Below are 20,519 nucleotides of genomic sequence, written 5' to 3'. Positions count from 1 at the left end.
AATTCAACTCTTCAGAGTACGAGATCAGTTAATGTTTTTCTGAGACGTCCGATGGCAGCATGTACGTGGATGTCGCACGTTCGGTAGCTCCTGCTCGAGGCTCAGTATTTCAGAATGTAATGCCCGGTCCCGGGGGCAATTTTTATATGAGCAGGTGCAGGAAGACATAAGGAAGGAGGGGAACGTCTAAAAACCAGAAGAAAGCCGTTGGAAAGAAGGAGGCAAGCAAAGGTTTTCTGCCGAGCGAATGGGTCAGCCCAGCAGCAGGAAAGATGGCGGAGGTTGGATCGCTGGGTGGGGGCGTGCCCTTCACTGTTGAGGAGATGACCGAGATGATGGCCGGGGAGTTTGAGAAGCAGTTTGCCAAACACATGGAGGTAATGAGGAAGGAAATGATGGCAGCAATGCAGATATTGGTGGAAGGGCCGATTGTCCCGGTGAAGGTGGCAGTGTCAAAGACATCGGCCGAGGAGCGGGAACAGGGAAAAATGCTGAAGGGGGTGGAGAAGGCTTTTGCAGCATAGCAACCAGTTTACCTCGATGAGTGATGAGCTGCGGAGGGTGGTGGGGCCAATATAGTACTGAGAGCAAAGGGGGAGGACCTGGAAAATAGGTGTAGACGGCAGAACTTAAGAATTGTGGGTCTGCCCGAAGGTGCGGAGGGCACGAGGCCGACTGAGTACTTTGCCAAGCTGTTGGCGGAGTTGCTGGGGAGGGGGAAGATCCCTCTCAGTATGAACTGGATAGGGCTCATCAGTCGTTGAGGCCTAAACCGAAGATGGATGAATCGCCAAGGGCAATAATAATTTGTTTTCACAGGAACCACGTGAAGTAGAAGGTCCTGAGTTGGGCAGAAGTGGGAGCTGCAATGGGCAGGAACTGCTAAGGGTGTGGAGTTGCCTGTTTGGGAAGGATAGGAGTTGGGATTTTCCTCGATGGCGGTTCTCTGGGGTTTGTGTGTTTTCACTGGGTTTGTTTACCTGTTTATCTGATGGTATTTTTTCAGGGACTGGGTATGTGGGAGGGGATTGGGAGGAGGGGGGCCGAGGCAGGGGCCTCCACACTAGCAAGCTCAAGTTGGCTAGTGAACAGGAATGTGATGGAGGGAGGGGCTGCAGACATTGGACTCTGTTCAAACAGGTTTTGTGGGCCTGGGAGGTGTGAAAGGTGGGGGTTAGGCTCGATACTGGGAGAGGTGTTTTGAGAGAAGGTGGATAGGGGGATTCTGGGAGGGTGTGGGGGAGGGGTTTGATGGCAACAAAGGGCCGGGGTGGGCAGGCCCAGTGGGAAGGGCCCGGAGTTATGATGATGGCTGATAGGAGGGGCGGGTGTGGCGAGAGATCATAGTCAGAGTAGTAACGTGGAACATGAGGCGTCTGGTGGGAGCGGTGAAGAGATTGAGGGTGTTGGCGCACCTAAAAAGCTTAAAGACCGATGTAGTGGTGTTGCAGGAGACCCAGGTGAGGTTCAGGATAGGCTGGGTGAGTCAGGTGTTCCACTCGGGGTTTGATAGTAGGCCTCGGGGGGTAGCAGTGTTGGTGGGCAAGAGGTTGAGGTCCCAGATGGAGAACGTGGTAGCGGAGCAGGGAGGTAGATATATGATTGTAACAGGGGCATTGGAGGGGAGTTTGGTGGCACTGACGAATGTGTATGGCCCCAACTGGGACGATGAGATTTACGGAGTGGGTATGGCTATTGTATAGGTAACTGGTGGCGAGAGTCTGCACAAATAATATGAGCTTGGAGTACCTTGCTCTTCACCAGGATGCCATGGAGGGGTGTCCTTGTCCCCCCTGTTATTTGCATTAGCGACAGAGCCATTGACCATCGCTTTAAGGAGTTCATACTGTGGCAGGGGATACTACAAGGGGGGTGGGTAAGGAACATCGCGTATCCTTGTACCCAGACAATTTATTGTTGCATATTTCAGAGCCGAGTATTTCGGTGCGGAACATAATGGGACTTCTCCAAAGATTTGGGTCATTTTCAGTGTATAAATCAAATTTAGAGGAGAGTGAGTATTTTATGGGCTGAGTATTTTATGGTGGGGGGGGCTGCCATTTCACAGGGTGCCAACCCACTTCAGGTATCTGGGGGTGCAGGTGGCACGGGACTGGGGGGGGCTCCATAGGTACAATTTCACTAGCTCGGTGGGGAGGGTGAAGGCCGACTTGGCAAGGTGAGACAATCTCCCTCTGTCACTGGTGGGCCAGGTGCAGGCAATTAAAATGAATGTGCTGCCGCAATTTTTGGTTTTGTTTCAGTGCCTGCCAGTCTTTTTACCCAAGTCATTTTTTAACAAAGTGGTCACCTCGTTCATCTGGGGGGGAAAGGTAGCCAAGGTCAGAAGGTGATCCTGCAGAGAGGGCGGCAGACGGGGGCAGGGCCTCCCAAATTTATTATACTACTATTGGGCAGCGAATGCGGAGAAGATGAGGGGTTGGGTCATATGGAGGAGTCCCAATGGGTTAGGATGGCGAAGAGGGGCAACACAGCGGTTAGTGCTGCTCCCTCACGGCGCCGAGGTCCCACGTTCGAGTCCAGCTCCGGGTCACTGTCCGTGTGGAGTTTGCACATTCTCCCTGTGTTTGCATGGGTTTCGCCCCCACAACTCAAAGATACGCAGGGTAGGTAGATTGGCCACACTAAATTGCCCCTTAATTGGAAAAAATGAATTGGATATTCTAAATTCATTTTTAAAAACGAATGGAGGAAGGGTGGTGTAGGGGATTGGGGTTGAGGTACTCTGGGAGTCCAGCGGTGGCGGCAGCGCTGAAGATTTGGAGGCAGTTGAGGCAGCACTTTAAGTTGGGGGCTGGGTCAAGGGAGATGCAGATTAGGAGCAACCATAGGTTTGAGCCAGGGAGTTTGGATGGGAAGTTTCGGAGATGGGAGGAGAGGGCGATCAAGGTAATAAAAGACCTGTTCCCTAGGGTGACGTTTTTTGAGGTTGGAGGAGTTGGGAAAGAAGTACAGACTGGCGCAAGGGGAAAGGTTTAGGTACCTGCAGCTCCAAGACTTTGTAAGGAAGGAGTGTCCGAGCTTCCCGATAGCGCCGGCTCCCTTGTTGTTGAAGGAGGTACTGTCGGCAGGGGGATTGGAGAAGCGAATGATGTCGGCGATTTATGGGAAGATTCTGGAGGAGGACAGGGTGCCCATGGAATGGATTAAGTCCAAGTGGGAAGAAGAGTTGGGGGTGGTAATGGAAGAAGGTCTGTGGTGTGAGGTACTATGAAGGGTGAACGTCTCAACATTATGTGCAAGATTGGGACTGATACAATTGAAGGTTGTGTATAGGGTGGTGCACATGAAAGCGAGGATGAGCTGGCTCTTTGAGGGGGTGGAGGATGTAAGCGGTGTGAGGGGGGCCTCGCAAACCATCTACATATGTTTTGTCCTGCCCAAAGTTGGAAAGGTATTTTTCTTTGTTTTATTGTTAACTTATTTTTTGGAATGTACGGGTTGATGTAACAGATTGTGTATTGATGGGGCTGTTTTTTGGGATTGTTACTTAGTTTGTTTTTCTTTTGTTGTTTGATGAAAATGCGGCAAATAAAAGGTTTTAAAATATTAAAAGAAATCTCTGTGCTTTTGGGATAATTATCGGTATCAAAGTAAAAATTTGCAGAGACAGCTTTTAAAATAGTACTACCTTTATAAAACCAATCCTCTCCCATTTATTTAAAAACACAACAACATAAATCAGATTGAGAGGTGACAAAATTATAATGGTCAAAATGGTAGAGAACTGCTCAGTATTTTCCAAATCTTGATGAATGTTTCTTGAAACAAGTGATGGTCTAAAGAGAATCAGCAATGGCTTTCTATTCATTGCTCCTTTTAATATGGGTCTGCTGAAGATCCAAGAAGATACATGCCATCAAATTTGAATACCTTTGAATTGCCTCTCCTAAAGTTTCACAAGGTTGATCCATTTGTTTGGATAGTTATGCAAATTGTATTATTTTGACATCACAATCTCTGATATTCAGAAATGACTTAATCAGTTATGATATGGTAAACGATGGATTGAGTGATAGATATTTAGCATGTTACAAGTTTCTGGGGATGGATTCACTGTTTTTGAGACGAAGTGCAGAGGATCTGTGGCGTTTTACGTCAAAAAAATCATCACCGATCCCTCAACGATCCTGCGACCGATGAGGCGGCTGGCCTCACGCAAGTAAAACTCCCGGCTCCCACGATTAAAAGGCTGGAGAATGGCCGGGGCCATGGCTGAGTATGCACACGGCGACGACCTGCAGCAGTCGCGCCGTAAAACATGGCGCCGGCCGTGCGTGGACCCGACAAGCCCCCATGGCCACCCCTCACCAGACCCCCAGCCCTCGCAGTAGCTCCCCCAGCCAGCAGCATGGCTCCCGCCAGACTGTGGCGGCGCTGGACACAGTTCGCAGCCACCACACCGGATACCCGACCGCTGAGACCTCACGTCAACCGCGTGGTCGGGAACTTGGCCCATCAAGGGCAGAGCATCGGGGGAAGGCCTTCAGGTGACGTGCTAATGATGTCCCAATGGCGTGAGGCGCGCGATGCAATGATGCCATTTCAGAGGCAGCAGAGAACACAAAACCTGCGTCAATCAGGCCCCGCCCCCAATTTCGGCATCAATAGGAATTCTCGTCCGATCGCCAATTACGAACCCAGCGTCGGGAAATAGTGAATCCTGCCCAAAGTCTCTGGATGTGCCTGGAATCACGAATATATCCAGACAGCGAAGAATCTAATTATACAGTGTAACAACAGGAGCAATTTGTGATCCAACTGAAAATGAAATGAAAATGAAAATTTCATTTGCTATAATATCTTTGCGATTAAATTTTATGGAATTGTCTCTTGGTTGCCCATCGTACTTTCAATGGAAGATCCATGGGACCCACAGAGAAATAGCGGGCACGGTTTAACTGGAAAATTTCCAAGTGTCATTTCGGGCGCCATTGGTGGGGTTTCTCAACGGACAGAAATGAGCCCCCACAAGCTTCTCACCAGCAGGATAAGGTGGACCAACGTCCATGTCGGAAGAAGACCAACGACCTACACCGAGCTGCAATGGTAAGTTACAACCTTTCTCCTGGCATCGGTTCCAGCTGCCACTCCTCAAATTGCTGACCCTCCTCACCCAACCCACTACCACCCACCACCACAAACCACTGGCTGGCACCTCACATGCTCCCCACATGTGAACTTCATGCTTGTTCCTCAGCATTCTCAATATTCTCCCAGCAGCATTAAATTGAATTCTGAAAAGGGTTTTGTAGATTTGCTACATGGAAGGATGAAAAGACCAGGCACAGAATAAAAATAAGGACCGAGATCTTCCAGCTGTTCACTCCGGTGGGATCCTCTGGTCCGTCGATGGCGCACCTCCGCCTTGAGTTTGCCGTAGGTGTGGATTTAATGGGAAATCTCATTGACAGTGGTGGGGCCAGAAGATGCTGCCACCGGCAGGATCATCTGGCGCCCACCAGCACAACCCCTTCATGTCCAGTTGGGTGCCCACACATGCCACCTGCTATAGACCCCTCTGGTCCATCAAGCGAGTGGCTCACAATGCCCTCTCTTTGTCCCTGCAGGAGAAGGTAGCCCATAATCAGTGGGGAAAGGCCAGGATGGGGGCGCTGAGTACCAGAGTTCTGAGTCCCCCCCCCCCCCCCCCCCACACACACACACACACACCATGAGGAACGGGCCCTGGAAATCACATGGTTGACCGAGGAAGAGCAGTAACCTCCAGCAAGGTTGGCCTGCACCACAAAGGTGAGGATCCACTGCCCCTTCACCCAAATGACATATCTCAAGTGAGCTGTTAATGCCAGACAAAATGATCCTTCCCTCTTACTAACCACACGTTCATTTTTTCACAGGATCTCCGACTGATGGATCCGGGCTATCCGGAGTCGTTCCCATGTCCACCACCGCCACCCAAGAGACCACATCAGAGGAGCGATCCGAAGAGGCCACCATCGAGGAGTCACAGTTGTCACCCTCACCTTCCATCAGTGCAGAGACACACACCTCGGTGGGTGACATTAGTGGATAAGTCTCAAATGCTGTCTTAAAAAATACTCAATGACCCTCCCTCCACCGCTCTCTGGAGAAGACAGTTCCAGACACCTGAACATTTGAGAGAAGAAATGCTGCTTCATCTGTGTCTTAAATGGGTGACTCCTTGTGCGAGATTCTCTGGCTGCCCTCTCAGAGGTGGGAGGTGGCAGCATCTTCTGGCTCCACCGCTGTCAATGAGATTTCCCATTAAATCCACACCGACGGGAAACTCAAGGCGGAGGTGCGCCATCAACGGGACCAGAGGATCCCACCGGCGTGAACAGCTGGAAGATCTCGGTCCTTATTTTTAAACTGTGCCTGGTCATTTTATCCTTCCAGCATTCACTCCATCATGCCCCATCAGGACCTTATAAATTTCAATAATTTCAATGATCCTGTAAAATGATGCAATCTAGTTCCAAATATTTTTTCAGAATTCAAGTTAATGCTGCTGTGAGAATATTGCTGAGGACAAAAAACATTGACCAAATAAAGCAGGAAAGAAATAACATGGATGATTTCTTACTTGGAGTACCAAAATATCGGAGTAAAACGCCTTGAGTTGTTGCCTCCCCCACTACATTTTTAGCCATGCATTGGTATGTTCCCTGGTCAGATTCCTGTGCATTCTGGATCATCAAGGTACCATCATCCAGTAAATTCCGACGAATGTCATTTTTCATGTGTAATTCATTGCTAGAACAAAAGAGAGATGTAAATAAGTCAACAGATAACTGCTTTGCTGGCTCATCTTCCTAACTTTGGATAAAATACAAATAGCAAAATGTCATGTGAGAGTACCTTTTAAAAATGGGTGTTTATAAATGGGTATGTACATAAATATCTGTAGTGAGAGTACCTTTAAGAAATGGGTGTTTACTACTGCAGTGATGTCAGAGAGTGGGTGGAGCTGAGCTGTCTGTCAGCTTTCTACTTTCATTTTAGGCTGTTTGCTGCAGGATGTGTTTTAGTTTTGTTTTCAGAGCTGGATAGCTGCAGTCACAGCCAGAGGGTCTAAGAGTCTCGCTCTCTGTCATCTAAAGAATGTAAATCGACCCTTTGGTGATTTAAAGCTAATAACTGCTCTCAGTAATGACTTTAACCTGATGTGCTTCTGTCTTAAAGGTTTTTTTTAAGTCTTCTGGATGTTAAAAGGAAAGCTTAAAGGATTACTTAGTGTTGTATTCTTTGGGGGTTGTATTTGAATTAATGGTTGCTAAGATGTTTATTGTATGTTTTAAAAAGGTTAACATGAGTTCCTAGAATTATCATTGTTTTGCTTTAAAACAATACTTTTCCATTTCTGCTGTACCACACCTGTAGAGTGGGCCGTGTGCTCCCCATACCACAATCTATTAAAAGTTGTGGGTCAGGTGAAGTCTATGATACAGTTTGGGGTTCTCTAAACCATGGCCCATAACAAAAGGAGGAATTTCCCTTGTTGCTGTGTGTAAGTATACTTGAACCAAAGATGTGTTAGCACATTCCCCATGTAGCTGCAGTGGAAATAGGTAGGAAAGGTGAGAAAGTAAGTCTGGACCAAGTCTGGTATAAAAGATCAGGAGGAACACAGTGGAATATATGTGGAGACGGGAGGAAAACTCCTGCTCCTCCTGTCTTCAAATCCAAGTAAATACTGTTAAGGCACAGCTGATGCTAAATGCTGAGCAGCCAAAATCTCAGAGGGAAAGTTGAAACAGCTGCCAAGACAATGTTTACAATTGGGATGTTCTGAAATCAGCAAGTGATGTCCCCAACTGCTTGTGATGATTTTATAGTGAAGTGAATGTTTATTAAGAAATAAAGAGAAGAAAAAATTACACATAAATGCAAGAATGGTGGCTTCATATAGTAAAGAGTACTTTAAAACAATAAAACTATCTTAACTTTATGACCCTCAGAGCTAACCTTCCCCTTTTCTGTTTAGCAACCATACCTATAGATGATGCTTTCTTTTTAGAATTGATTAAATGTATTTCTTTATTTTAGCTCTTATACTTCAAAAGAAGTAAACATACCCTGGGCTGGATTCTCCATTATTGGGACTATGGCTCCACACCGGCGCCAAAACGGTGGAGTTTCACGCCAGAAAAACTGGCGTGAAAGGACCACTAATTCCAAGCCCTGCAGTGGGCTAGCAGGGACCCGAAGTAAATCTCCCAGCTTTTGCTGCAGATACGGGCCCCCGCACTTCCGGGTCAGAGGCCACGCATGTGCATGGCGGCGGCGTGCTCCATGGCGGGCTCGGACCTCAAAGCTAGACCCACCGATCGGCTACACGCCCAATGCTCAACCTCCGCACAAACATTCCCCGGCAATCTATAAGGCCCACCTTGGCCTCCGATCCACCTGCCCCCGACCAGGGCGGTTAGGACTGAGTCTGCAGCCGCCACGCGAGTATCCCGAACGGCTGGAGCACATTAGTTCCTCGCCATCGAGATTTCGGCCGGTTGGGGGTGGAGGACGGCTGAGCGGGCCTCTGGCAATGGTTCCAGGCGGCACGCCATTCTCCCTGAGTACACCGATTTTCGGAGCCCACAGAATCGGTGAACCGGCGCTGGTCCCGATTTCTTGAGGGAACATTGATTCTCCGCTCCCACGCCAGCCGTGATTTCGGCGCAAGGGTGCAGAGAATCCACACCCCTATCTTCATCTTAGTTACTTACACCATTTTACAATCTTCTATATAGTCCTTCTCCCTGTACATACATATGACAGTGATATTAAATGAAAATATTATTTCTTTTTGTTTTGTTGACAATACATTTCAAAAACTTAACTTTTTGATCGCATACAGTCCCAAAATCTGGTTTTATGGTGTGTAATAGATGAAGTGTTGCACTTTTAAAAGGAAAATATGTTCTGCTGAATGACCACATAACTTGAAATAAATATATAAAGGGAGATACTGAAGTTCAAGTGGTATTTCCCAGTTTTGTTAACTATTATTTATATTAAACTTCTATTATGTGACTTTGTAAAGGTTGTAGCAGATAACACCGACTGTGAAAGAGGTATGGGGCGACATGGCTGTAACAACATCAATGACAATGGAGAAACACGAGTCGACTTTTGTCTAAACAGTATATGCATCATCGGGAGCACAGTTTGATGCAACCATCAATTCACTGAGAGACACGTTGAGAAGTAAACCGTGGTTTTAATCAGCTTTAGAACTGAGCCTGCCTGTGACCGGTACAACAATGAATGCGGCCCCGCAGGTCAGCTGCCTTTATACTTCCGGTAAGGGGTGGAGCCATGGGCGAGCCCGTACATGCCCTGACATATTCCCGTGGGTGAAGCCGTACAATGGCCCATAGGTGGAGCCCACAGGGTTAAACACATAACGTAACACGATTCAGCAGTAACATGATATCACAGTGCACTGGTGAATTAACAGTAGTTCCATTCACCAGACAGTTTTCCCTCACAAAGTATCCATAAGCTGACATCACCAGATGTCACACCATCAACCAGATTGACCACAGCATCCTGCACAGCAAATAGTGTGAGGCACAAGCCACAGCACAAGACAGGGCCTGATGGAGGAATGTTGTTGCGGCCTTCTGTCCCACCCGGGTCTCAGATCTTAACTAGCGAAAAGCAGGCACCAGCGGAAGGTCCTGCAGGAAATTCACATTGACGTAAAACCGATTTGTGAACTCCCGTCGAATTCTACCTCCACCTACCTCTGAAACTGTCAGCAGGGGCATGGGAGAATTCTGCCCTGTAACTTTACACATCAGACGAATAGAAGATGGTGCTCCTCTTCATGTTGTCACGAGAACTGAACTATATTTGATAGCCAGATAAAGAAGAATTCTACCTGGTATTCCATTCCAAACTCTTTCTTCTGACATAAGTGTGAATGGCAGTGGTGTCAGTCGGATCAGACGCTTATACTTTTAATTTCTATATGGGCTCTCACATAATGACCTGTAATTTTGCTGGAAGATTAGTGGAAACTCCAGAGAAATAAAATTGACAGTGAATACGCTTACACTGCTGGAGAAAACTATGGGAGAAAGCATAAATGCTAGTTGAGATGCTTGCCCAGAACCTTCATTTTTAATGTGGTAATACATACATGTACATCGAAAACTACAGTGCAGGAGAAGCCATTCGGTCCATCGGGTCTGCACCAACCTCTAAAAGAGCGTCCTATTCCTGCAACCTAACAGTAGCAGAAAATAGAGAGGAATGCCAAAGAAAGCATGCTAAGCTGACTGATCCATCATAGAGATATAAAGTACGATTCTCCCGATTGGAGACTCTGTGCTCCCACCAACAGGAAAGCCTGACTGATTTCTGCTGGTGCTAGGAGTGAACCTGATGTGCCATTCAATGTACGGTAGCATTGTGGATAGCACAATTGCTTCACAGCTCCAGGGTCTCAGGTTCGATTCCGGCTTGGGTCACTGTCTGTGCGGAGTCTGCACATCCTCCCCGTGTGTGCGTGGGTTTCCTCCGGGTGCTCCGGTTTCCCCCCACAGTCCAAAGATGTGCAGGTTAGGTGGATTGGCCATGATAAATTGCCCTTAGTGTCCAAAATTGCCATTAGTGTTGGGTGGAGTTACTGGGTTATGGGGATAGGGTGTGGAGGACCTTGGGTAGGGTGCTCTTTCCAAGAGCCGGTGCAGACTCGATTGGCCGAATGGCCTCCTTCTGCACTGTAAATTCATTCTAATGACACTTAGTCAGTGGGATCCTCCTCCCGGCAGCCGGCCAATGGGGTTTCCCATTGGGGCAACCCCACACCGTTGGGAAATCCACGGGCATGAGTGTGCTGCCAGTGATGGGGAGGATCCCGCCGACGGAGAACCCAGCCCCAGATATATACAGATGATGGCGATGGAGAAAGCTTCGCTGGAGGAAGTAAAGAAGAAATTAGTGGAAGAGTGGGGTTTGGTTTTGGAGGGAGGGGAGAGGGAAATGAGGTTCTGCATAGGGTCAATTATAACTCCCCATGAGCAAGGCAGAGTTTGATTCAGTTTAAAGTGGTGCATTGGGCACTCATTACCAAGGCACGTATGAGTGGGTTCTTCCCGGGTGTAGGGAACATAGAACATAGAACGTACGGTGCAGAAGGAGGCCATTCGGCCCATCGAGTCTGCACCGACCCACTTTAAGCCCTTACTTCCACCTTATCCCCATAACCCAATAACCCCTCCTCACCTTTTTGGACACTAAGGGCTATTTAGCATGGCCAATCCACCTAACCTGCACGTCTTTGGACTGTGGGAGGAAACCGTAGCACCTGGAGGAAACCCACGCAGACACGGGGAGAACATGTAGATACCGCTCAGACCGTGACCCAGCGGTGAATCGAACCTGGGACCCTGGCGTTGTGAAGCCACAGTGCTAGCCACTGTGCTACCGTGCTGCCCCACGGTAGAGGACAGATGTGAGCGTTATTTCAGGTGGTCGGTGAACCATTCGCATATATTTTGGTCTTGCCCTAAGTTCGTTAAGTTCTGGGCCTCCTTCTTTGAAACAATGTCGGAGATTTGTGGAGTTAGAGTGGAGCCATGCCCAGTGGTGGCAATCTTTGTAGTGTCAGACTTGTTTGGACTGTAAGAGGGGAAGAAGGCCGATGTCTTGGCCTTCACCTCTCTAATAACCCGGAGGCGAGACTCGCTCGGATGGAGGGCACTGGCTTTGGCAGCGTTGGGGATTTGTTGGAATTCCTGCATTTGGAAAAGATAAGGTGTGCCATAAGGGGATAGGAGGAGGGGTTTTACTCTCGGTGGCTATCGCTCATTACCTTCTTTAAGGAATTGGTTGTTGTCAGCATTTGGGGGGAGGGGGTGTTGGGGGAGGAGGGATCTGAAAAATCTGAATGAAAACATTTTTTTAAAAATCAGTTCCTGATGTTGGTAGCTAAAACAGAGGATTGTGAGATATTACCCGATTTAGATCATCCAAAATGCCAAGGCTGCTCTTGACGTGGCACCAAAGCATCTGGTCCATACCTTTTTGCAGGCAGGTAGGAATCACAGAGGGGGTTGTGAGGGCAGGGGGTACCAGGGAGAGGTGGGGCAGGGAGGGTGGTCAAGGGAGGGAGTGGTCAGCCAGGGTTGTGTGACCGCAGCGGATAACTCCTGTCACCCAAGATCCAACCCCTCACCCGGGGGAGTGCCTCGAATGTGTCAGGAACCAGGATGAGGCGTTGCGCACACTGCCTGGATATCGGGTACAGAATTGCACGATGTGCATCTCGTGGTCACACACCAGCTGTACATTCATCGAGTGGAACCCCTTTTGGTTGGTGCAGTGCCCCCCTCCTACCTCCTTCTCGACCCATTGGGTAGCCAGCTCTCCACCCTCACTGGTTGGCCCCTGTTCCTCTGTGACAGGCTGCGCCGCTGCAGGGTCCTCCTTGAACAGCTACAGCTTCAGTACATCCCCCAGGACTGTGGTAGCCAGGGTGAAGGCCACCATTTCTGGTTGGATTTAAATAACTATTGCCTGCAGGGGATGAAAGGCAGACATTGTGTGTACTGCCGTGCCAACCAGATCCAGCAGGCTACATGGTGGCCCCGGCCTGCAATGCAGCCCCTGTCCCTGCGTGTTCCCGCCCTCCTCGCCCATCACTGGCCGTTCCTCTGGCTCTCTGTCCTCCACATTGCACCCCTGGCCCCATCAGTGCCCAGCACCACGGGGGCCTCTGGCCCTGGCATCCATCCTTGCTGGCAGCCACTCGTCCCTGCCAGCAGCGGTACCGGTGGACTCGCACAGGTTGGTCATGGGAGGGGACTTCAACACAGTTATCAACCCTGGCTTGGACCGGTCAAGCTCGAAAACGGGCAGGGTGCCAGCAATGGCAAAGGAACTAAGAGGGTTCATGGAGCTGTTTGGGGGGGGGGGGGGGGGGGGGTGGATCCATGGAAATTTGGGTGCTTCTCCTTCTACGCGCACGTGCATAAAAAGTGTACTCCTGGATTGATTTCTTTATTTTGAGTAGGGCCTTGCTGGCTGGGGTGGTGGACACGGGGTACTCGGTGATTACAATCTCAGACCATGCTCCGCACTGGGTTGACCTGCAGGTTAGTAAAGACAGTAACCAGCGCCTGCACTGGAGGTTGGATGTGGGACTTTTGGCTGACGAAGGGGTGTGCGAGCGGCTGAGGAAATGTATTCAGAGCTATCTGCAGGTCAATGACAAGGGGGAAATTTCAGCAGCGATGGTCTGGGAAGCACTGAAGGCGGTGGTCAGGGGGGAGCTGATCTTATCCGGGCCCATAGGGAGAAGGTGGACGGGGCGGAGACGGACCGACTGGTAAAGGAGATATTACAGATTGATAGGAGGTATGCAGAGACCCTAGAGGCAGGCTTTTAAGGGAACGGCGGAGGTTACAGGCAGAGTTTAGTTTGTTGATCACAGGGAGGGTGGTGGAACAGCTGAGAAAGGCGAGGGGGGCGATCTATGAACATGGAAAGAAGGCCATCAGAATGCTTGCACAGCAGCTTAGGAAGAGGGAGGCAGCTAGGGAGATAGGGAAAGTAAAGGATGGAGATGGGAACCTGGTTGGAGATTCAGCAGGGGTGAATAAGGCGTTTAAGGATTTCTACAGCAGGCTGTACAGGTCGGAACCCCCTACGGCGCAGGAGGGGTGAGACACTTCTTGGAGGGGCTGAATTTCCCAAAGGTGGACGGGGAGCTAGTAGAAGGGCTGGGGGCCCCAATCGGGCTGGAAGAGATAGTGGCGGGCTTGAAGGCCATGCAGGCGGGTAAGGCCCCGGGTCCGGACGGGTACCCAGTGGAGATTTATAAAAAGTTCTCGGGGATATTGGGGCCGGTGTTGTTGAGGGTGTTCAATGAGGCAAGGGAAAGAGGGGTGTTGCTCCGATGATGTCACAGGCAACGATTTCGCTGATTCTTAATCGGGACAAGAACCCGGAGCTGTGTGGGTCCTACAGGCCGATCTCCCTATTGAATGTAGATCCCAAGTTGCTGGCCAAAATCCTGTCCTCCAGGATCGAGGATTGTGTTCCGGACATTATTGTGGAGGACCAGATGGGGTTTGTTAAGGGCAGGCAGTTGGTGGCCAATGTAATTATGAAAATGAATTAAATGAAAATCGCTTATTGTCACAAGTAGGCTTCAAATGAAGTTACTGTGAAAAGCCCCTAGTTGCCACATTCCGGTGCCTGTTCGGGGAGGCTGGTCCGGGAATTGAACCGTGCTGCTGGCCTGCCTTGGTCTGCTTTAAAAGCCAGCGATTTAGCCCAGTGTGCTAAACCAGCCCCTAGTAAGAAGGCTGCTAAATGAGATCATGATGCCCCCGGAAGGTAGGGAGGTGGAGGTAGTGATCACAATGGATGCAGAAAAGGCTTTTGATTGTGTTGAATAGGACTATCTGTGGGAGACACTGGGATGGTTCGGATTCGGGCGGGGCTTTATTGATTGGGTCAGGTTACTGTATCAGGCTCCTGTAGCAAGCGTACGGACGAATAGGACAACATCGGACTATTTTAGACTGCACCGGGGAACGAGACAGGGATGCCCCCTCTCCCCACTGTTGCTTGCGCTGGTTCTAGAGCTGTTGGCAATTGCTCTGAGGGCCTCGAGGATCTGGAGAGGACTGGTCCGGGGGGGGTACCTAGGCATCCAAGTGGCGCGGGAATGGGACCGGCTGCATAAATTGAATCTGGCCCGGCTGGTGGACCAAATGCAGGGCGATTTTCGGAGATGGGAAGCGCTTCCGTTGCCTCTGGCTGGGAGAGTGCAAACGGTGAAGCTGACGGTCCTCCCGAGATTCCTATTTGTATTTCAGTGTCTCCCCATTATTATTTTTTATCCTTTTTTAAGCGGGTCAACAGAATGATCTGGGCGGGCAAGGACGGTAATGCTTGAGCGTAGTCGGGGAGAGGGCGGGCTGGCGCTGCCAAATTTTAGCAATTATTACTGGCCAGCTAATATCGCCATGATCAGGAAGTGGGTGGTGGGGGAGGGGTTGGCATGGGTGCGTATGGAGGCGGCTTCATGTAAGGGCACCAGTTTGGTGGCGTTGGTTCACCTCTGCTGTTCCCGCCGGCATGGTACTCCACCAGTCCAGTGGTGGTGGCAGCCCTGAGAGTTTGGGGCCAGTGGAGGCGGCATGTGGGAGCAGTGGGAGCATCGGTCTGGGCCCCAATCTGTGATAATCACCGGTTTGCCCCGGGGAGTATGGGCGGGGGGTTCCAGTTATGGCGGAGAGCAGGGATTGAGAGGATGGGGGAATATGTTCATAGAGGGAGCTTTCCAAGTGTGAGGGCGTTGGAGGAAAAGTTTGGGTTGGCGAGGGGAAACAAATTCAGGTATTTGCAGGTGCGGGACTTCCTGAGTAAACAGGTGTCAACCTTCCCGCTCCTACTGCTAAGGGGAATTCAGGACAGGGTAGTTTCCATGGGTGGGTAGGAGAAGGAGCTTATGGGGTCAGAGGAGACGCAGACCAAGGAGCTGAAGCGCAAGTTGGAGGAGGAGCTGGGAGGTGTGATGGAGGATGGTCTATGTGCAGACACATTGAGTAGAGTCAACACGTCAGCAACAGATGCCAGGCTCAGCCTGATACAATTTAATATGGGAAAGAGTGAGATGTTTGTGGTCCAGGCGAGGGGACGGCAGAAGCAACTGGGAGAGCTGGGCTCACATGACAGTGGCCCAGATGAGCAGATTCTTTGGGGTGGGACAGGTGCGCAAAATGTGCGGGAGGACCGGCGAACCATGTCCACATGTTTTGGACATGTCCAAAGCTTAGGGGACTTTGGCAGGGGTTTGCGGACGTCATGTCCATGGTGTCAAAATCAAGGGTGGCGCTGAGTCCAAAGGTGTCGATTTTATGGTGTCAGAGGACCCGGGAATCCAGGAGGAGAAAGAGGCACATGTTCTGGCCTTTAGAACAGAGAACATAGAACATAGAACAATGCAGCGCAGTACAGGCCCTTCGGCCCATGATGTTGCACCGAAACAAAAGCCATCTAACCTACACTATGCCATTATCATCCATATGTTTATCTAATAAACTTTTAAATGCCCTCAATGTTGGCGAGTTCACTACTGTAGCAGGTAGGGCATTCCACGGCCTCACTACTCTTTGCGTAAAGAACCTACCTCTGACCTCTGTCCTATATCATTTACCCCTCAGTTTAAAGTTATGTCCCCTCGTGCCAGCCATATCCATCCGCGGGAGAAGGCTCTCACTGTCCACCCTATCCAACCCCCTGATCATTTTGTATGCCTCTATTAAGTCTCCTCTTAACCTTCTTCTCTCCAACGAAAACAACCTCAAGTCCATCAGCCTTTCCTCATAAGATTTTCCCTCCATACCAGGCAAAATCCTGGTAAATCTCCTCTGCACCCGCTCCAAAGCCTCCACGTCCTTCCTATAATGTGGTGACCAGAACTGTACGCAATACTCCAAATGCGGCCGTACCAGAGTTCTGTACAGCTGCAACATGACCTCCCGACTCCGGAACTCAATCCCTCTACCAATAAAGGCCAACACTCCATAGGCCTTCTTCACAACCCTATCAACCTGGGTGGCAACTTTCAGGGATCTATGTACATGGACACCTAGATCCCTCTGCTCATCCACACTTTCAAGAACTTTACCATTAGCCAAATATTCCGCATTCCTGTTATTCCTTCCAAAGTGAATCACCTCACACTTCTCTACATTAAACTCCATTTGCCACCTCTCAGCCCAGCTCTGCAGCTTATCTATATCCCTCTGTAACCTGCTACATCCTTCCACACTATCGACAACACCACCGACTTTAGTATCGTCTGCAAATTTACTCACCCACCCTTCTGCGCCCTCCTCTAGGTCATTGATAAAAATGACAAACAGCAACGGCCCCAGAACAGATCCTTGTGGTACTCCACTTGTGACTGTACTCCATTCTGAACATTTCCCATCAACCACCACCCTCTGTCTTCTTTCAGCTAGCCAATTTCTGATCCACATCTCTAAATCACCCTCAATCCCCAGCCTCCGTATTTTTTGCAATAGCCTACCGTGGGGAACCTTATCAAATGCTTTGCTGAAATCCATATACACCACATCAACTGCTCTACCCTCGTCTACCTGTTCAGTCACCTTCTCAAAGAACTCAATAAGGTTTGTGAGGCATGACCTACCCTTCACAAAGCCATGCTGACTATCCCTGATCATATTATTCCTATCTAGATGATTATAAATCTTGTCTCTTATAATCCCCTCCAAGACTTTACCCACTACAGACGTGAGGCTCACCGGTGTATAGTTGCCGGGGTTGTCTCTGCTCCCCTTTTTGAACAAAGGGACCACATTTGCTGTTCTCCAGTCCTCTGGCACTATTCCTGTAGCCAATGATGACATAAAAATCAAAGCCAAAGGTCCAGCAATCTCTTCCCTGGCCTCCCAGAGAATCCTAGGATAAATCCCATCAGGTCCCGGGGACTTATCTATTTTCAGCCTGTCCAGAATTGCCAACACCTCTTCCCTACGTACCTCAATGCCATCTATTCTATTAGCCTGGGGCTCAGCATTCTCCTCCACAACATTATCTTTTTCCGGAGTGAATACTGACGAAAAATATTCATTTAGTATCTCGCCTATCTCTTCAGACTCCGCACACAATTTCCCATCCCTGTCCTTGACTGGTCCTACTCTTTCCCTAGTCATTCGCTTATTCCTGACATACCTATAGAAAGCTTTTGGGTTTTCCTTGATCCTTCCTGCCAAATACTTCTCATGTCCCCTCCTTGCTCGTCTTAGCTCTCTCTTTAGATCCTTCCTCGCTACCTTGTAACTATCCATCGCCCCAACCGAAACTTCACACTTCATCTTCACATAGGCCTCCTTCTTCCTCTTAACAAGAGATTCCACTTCCTTTGTAAACCACGGTTCCCTCGCTCGACGCCTTCCTCACTGTCTGACCGGTACATACTTATCAAGAACACGCAGTAGCTGATCCTTGAACAAGCCCCACTTATCCAGTGTGCCCAACACTTGCAGCCGACTTCTCCACCTTATCCCCCCCAAGTCACGTCTAATGGCATCATAATTGCCCTTCCCCCAGCTATAACTCTTGCTTATCCCTTTCCATCATTAACGTAAACGTCACCGAATTGTGGTCACTGTCCCCAAAGTGCTCTCCTACCTCTAAATCCAACACCTGGCCTGGTTCATTACCCCAAACCAAATCCAACGTGGCCTCGCCTCTTGTTGGCCTGTTAACATATTGTTTCAGGAAACCCTCCTGCACACACTGTACAAAAAACGACCCATCTATTGTACTCAAACTATATCTTTTCCAGTCAATATTTGGAAAGTTAAAGTCTCCCATAATAACTACCCTGTTACTTTCGCTCATATCCAGAATCATCTTCGCCATCCTTTCCTCTACATCCCTAGAACTATTAGGAGGCCTATAAAAAACTCCCAACAGGGTGACCTCTCCTTTCCTGTTTCTAACTTCAGCCCATACTACCTCGGAAGAAGAGTCCCCATCTAGCATCCTCTCCGCCACCGTAATACTGCTCTTGACTAGCAGCGCCACACCTCCCCCTCTTTTGCCTCCTTCTCTGAGCTTACTAAAACACCTAAACCCCGGAACCTGCAACATCCATTCCTGTCCCTGCTCTATCCATGTCTCCGAAATGGCCACAACATCGAAGTCCCAGGTACCAACCCATGCTGCCAGTTCCCCTACCTTGTTTCGTATACTCCTGGCATTGAAGTAGACACACTTCAAACCACCTACCTGAACACTGGCCCCCTCCTGCGACGTCAAATCTGTGCTCCTGACCTCTATACTCTCATTCTCACTTACCCTAAAACTACAATCCAGGTTCCCATGCCCCTGCTGCATTAGTTTAAACCCCCCCAAAGAGCACTAACAAATCTCCCCCCCAGGATATTTGTGCCCCTCAGGTTCAGATGTAGACCATCCTGTCTGTAGAGGTCCCACCTTCCCCAGAAAGAGCCCCAGTTATCCAAAAATCTGAATCCCTCCCGCCTGCACCATCCCTGTAGCCACGTGTTTAAATGCTCTCTCTCGTACGGGACCCCCTACTCTAATCTAAACTACTCCCCCCCCCCCCCTGGTAGGCTTCCCTGGTAGCCCGGAGATGGATACTATTAGCATGGAGGGACTCAAAGCTCCCAAAGTTAGAGACCAGGTTTTCGGACATGGCTAGCTTTCTCAAGTTTGCCTTGAGAGGGTCACTGTTCGGGTTCACCCGGAGGTGGCAACCGTTCGTCGACTTCTTTGCGGGAAATTAATCGTCAGCAGACGGGCGGCGGGGAAGGGTGGGGGGGGAGTAGTTTAGATTAGAGTAGGGGGTCCCGTACGAGAGGTAAATGGCTTTTCCACTATGTTTATGGTTTCATGTATATTGTTTATTTTGTTGTCACTCTACCAAAATTACCTCAATTAATGTTTATTTAAAAAAATGTATGCATATTTTGAGGTAAAACGCTTGATCTGGATTCATCCATGCATTTTAAAAGAATCTAGGGAAAAGTTAGCAGAGGCATATTTTCATATATTTAATATTTTGTTGGATAAAGGTGTAATCCATATTTATGAAGGGAGATGAATATGTCCAGGGAATTGCATAATCAGCCTAACATTGGTAACAGGAATTATAGTGTAATCCCTACTGAAGGGGGAAATCGAAAACACATACAGAGGCCAAAAATATAATCATGAGTAGTCAACATGGATCAATCTCATTTAATTCTTTGAAAGGTAGCAGAGAAAGTGAGAGAGTAGGCCAGGGTAGTGTATTAGATATATTGGCCTGCATTTTTTGATGCCCTCGCCACATGTGTTTTCAGTGGAGGGACACCTAAGATATGATAGATGGGTACCCTCTCTCTTGCCACCCATCCAACTCTGGACCCATAATACAGGGGATGAGTAAGGCACCAACTAGCCTGCCCACCCTGAGGCCTATTAAGGTCTTTAACCACCTAATTAATTGGCAATTTAGGGCCTTAACCTGTCTCCACTGTTATAATATGCAGGGAAATGGAAGATAGGCAAGAATGGGATAGCCATTTTTTGCATCAAACTTGGTGACAGAGCAGGAAAAAGGTGGGGTGGGGGATATGGTTGTTATCAGGATCTAAATCAATTGGTGAAGTCAAAACCAGAACATTTCTTTGTAGCTCTCCTCCCATACACCCAGTATCTCAGCTATCCACGATTTAGATGTAATCCAAGTATTTAATTGAACAATGTCCTTCACCTGTGTATCTTAACAATATAATTAACATACAATTAACAGTGATGTCCTATGTGCATCAGGCGTAGGCCCCTCCCCAGAATCCTACATTTCCCCTTTGTGCCTCCTTTTCTGGCCTCCAAAACCCATTTCCCCTCTCCTTGAGCCCTTCTTAGGGTGTCTGGTCTTTCCCATCTGATAGATTATTGATTTATTCATGGTTTTAAGAGCTAAATGAATGCATAGCTGAAGAGTGAAA

At 48.9% G+C, this 20,519-nt stretch overlaps 1 protein-coding gene across 4 annotated transcripts in view; it reads right to left on the bottom strand.

The window, feature by feature from the left end:
- Positions 1-20,519, bottom strand: part of LOC140385541 (peroxidasin homolog) — a 757,374-nt gene that overhangs the window by 260,162 nt on the left and 476,693 nt on the right. For all 4 annotated transcript variants that reach the window (XM_072467791.1, XM_072467793.1, XM_072467792.1 and 1 more), the window contains one exon: positions 6,590-6,759. In XM_072467791.1, coding sequence (XP_072323892.1) covers positions 6,590-6,759 — 170 coding nt within the window. The remainder of the gene's footprint in view (positions 1-6,589; positions 6,760-20,519) is intronic.

The sequence above is a fragment of the Scyliorhinus torazame genome, chromosome 11, assembly GCF_047496885.1.
Source record: "Scyliorhinus torazame isolate Kashiwa2021f chromosome 11, sScyTor2.1, whole genome shotgun sequence".
Taxonomy (NCBI): Eukaryota; Metazoa; Chordata; class Chondrichthyes; order Carcharhiniformes; family Scyliorhinidae; genus Scyliorhinus; species Scyliorhinus torazame.
The sequence above is the reverse complement of the archived record's forward strand: the minus strand, read 5'-3'. Positions and strand labels throughout refer to the sequence as shown.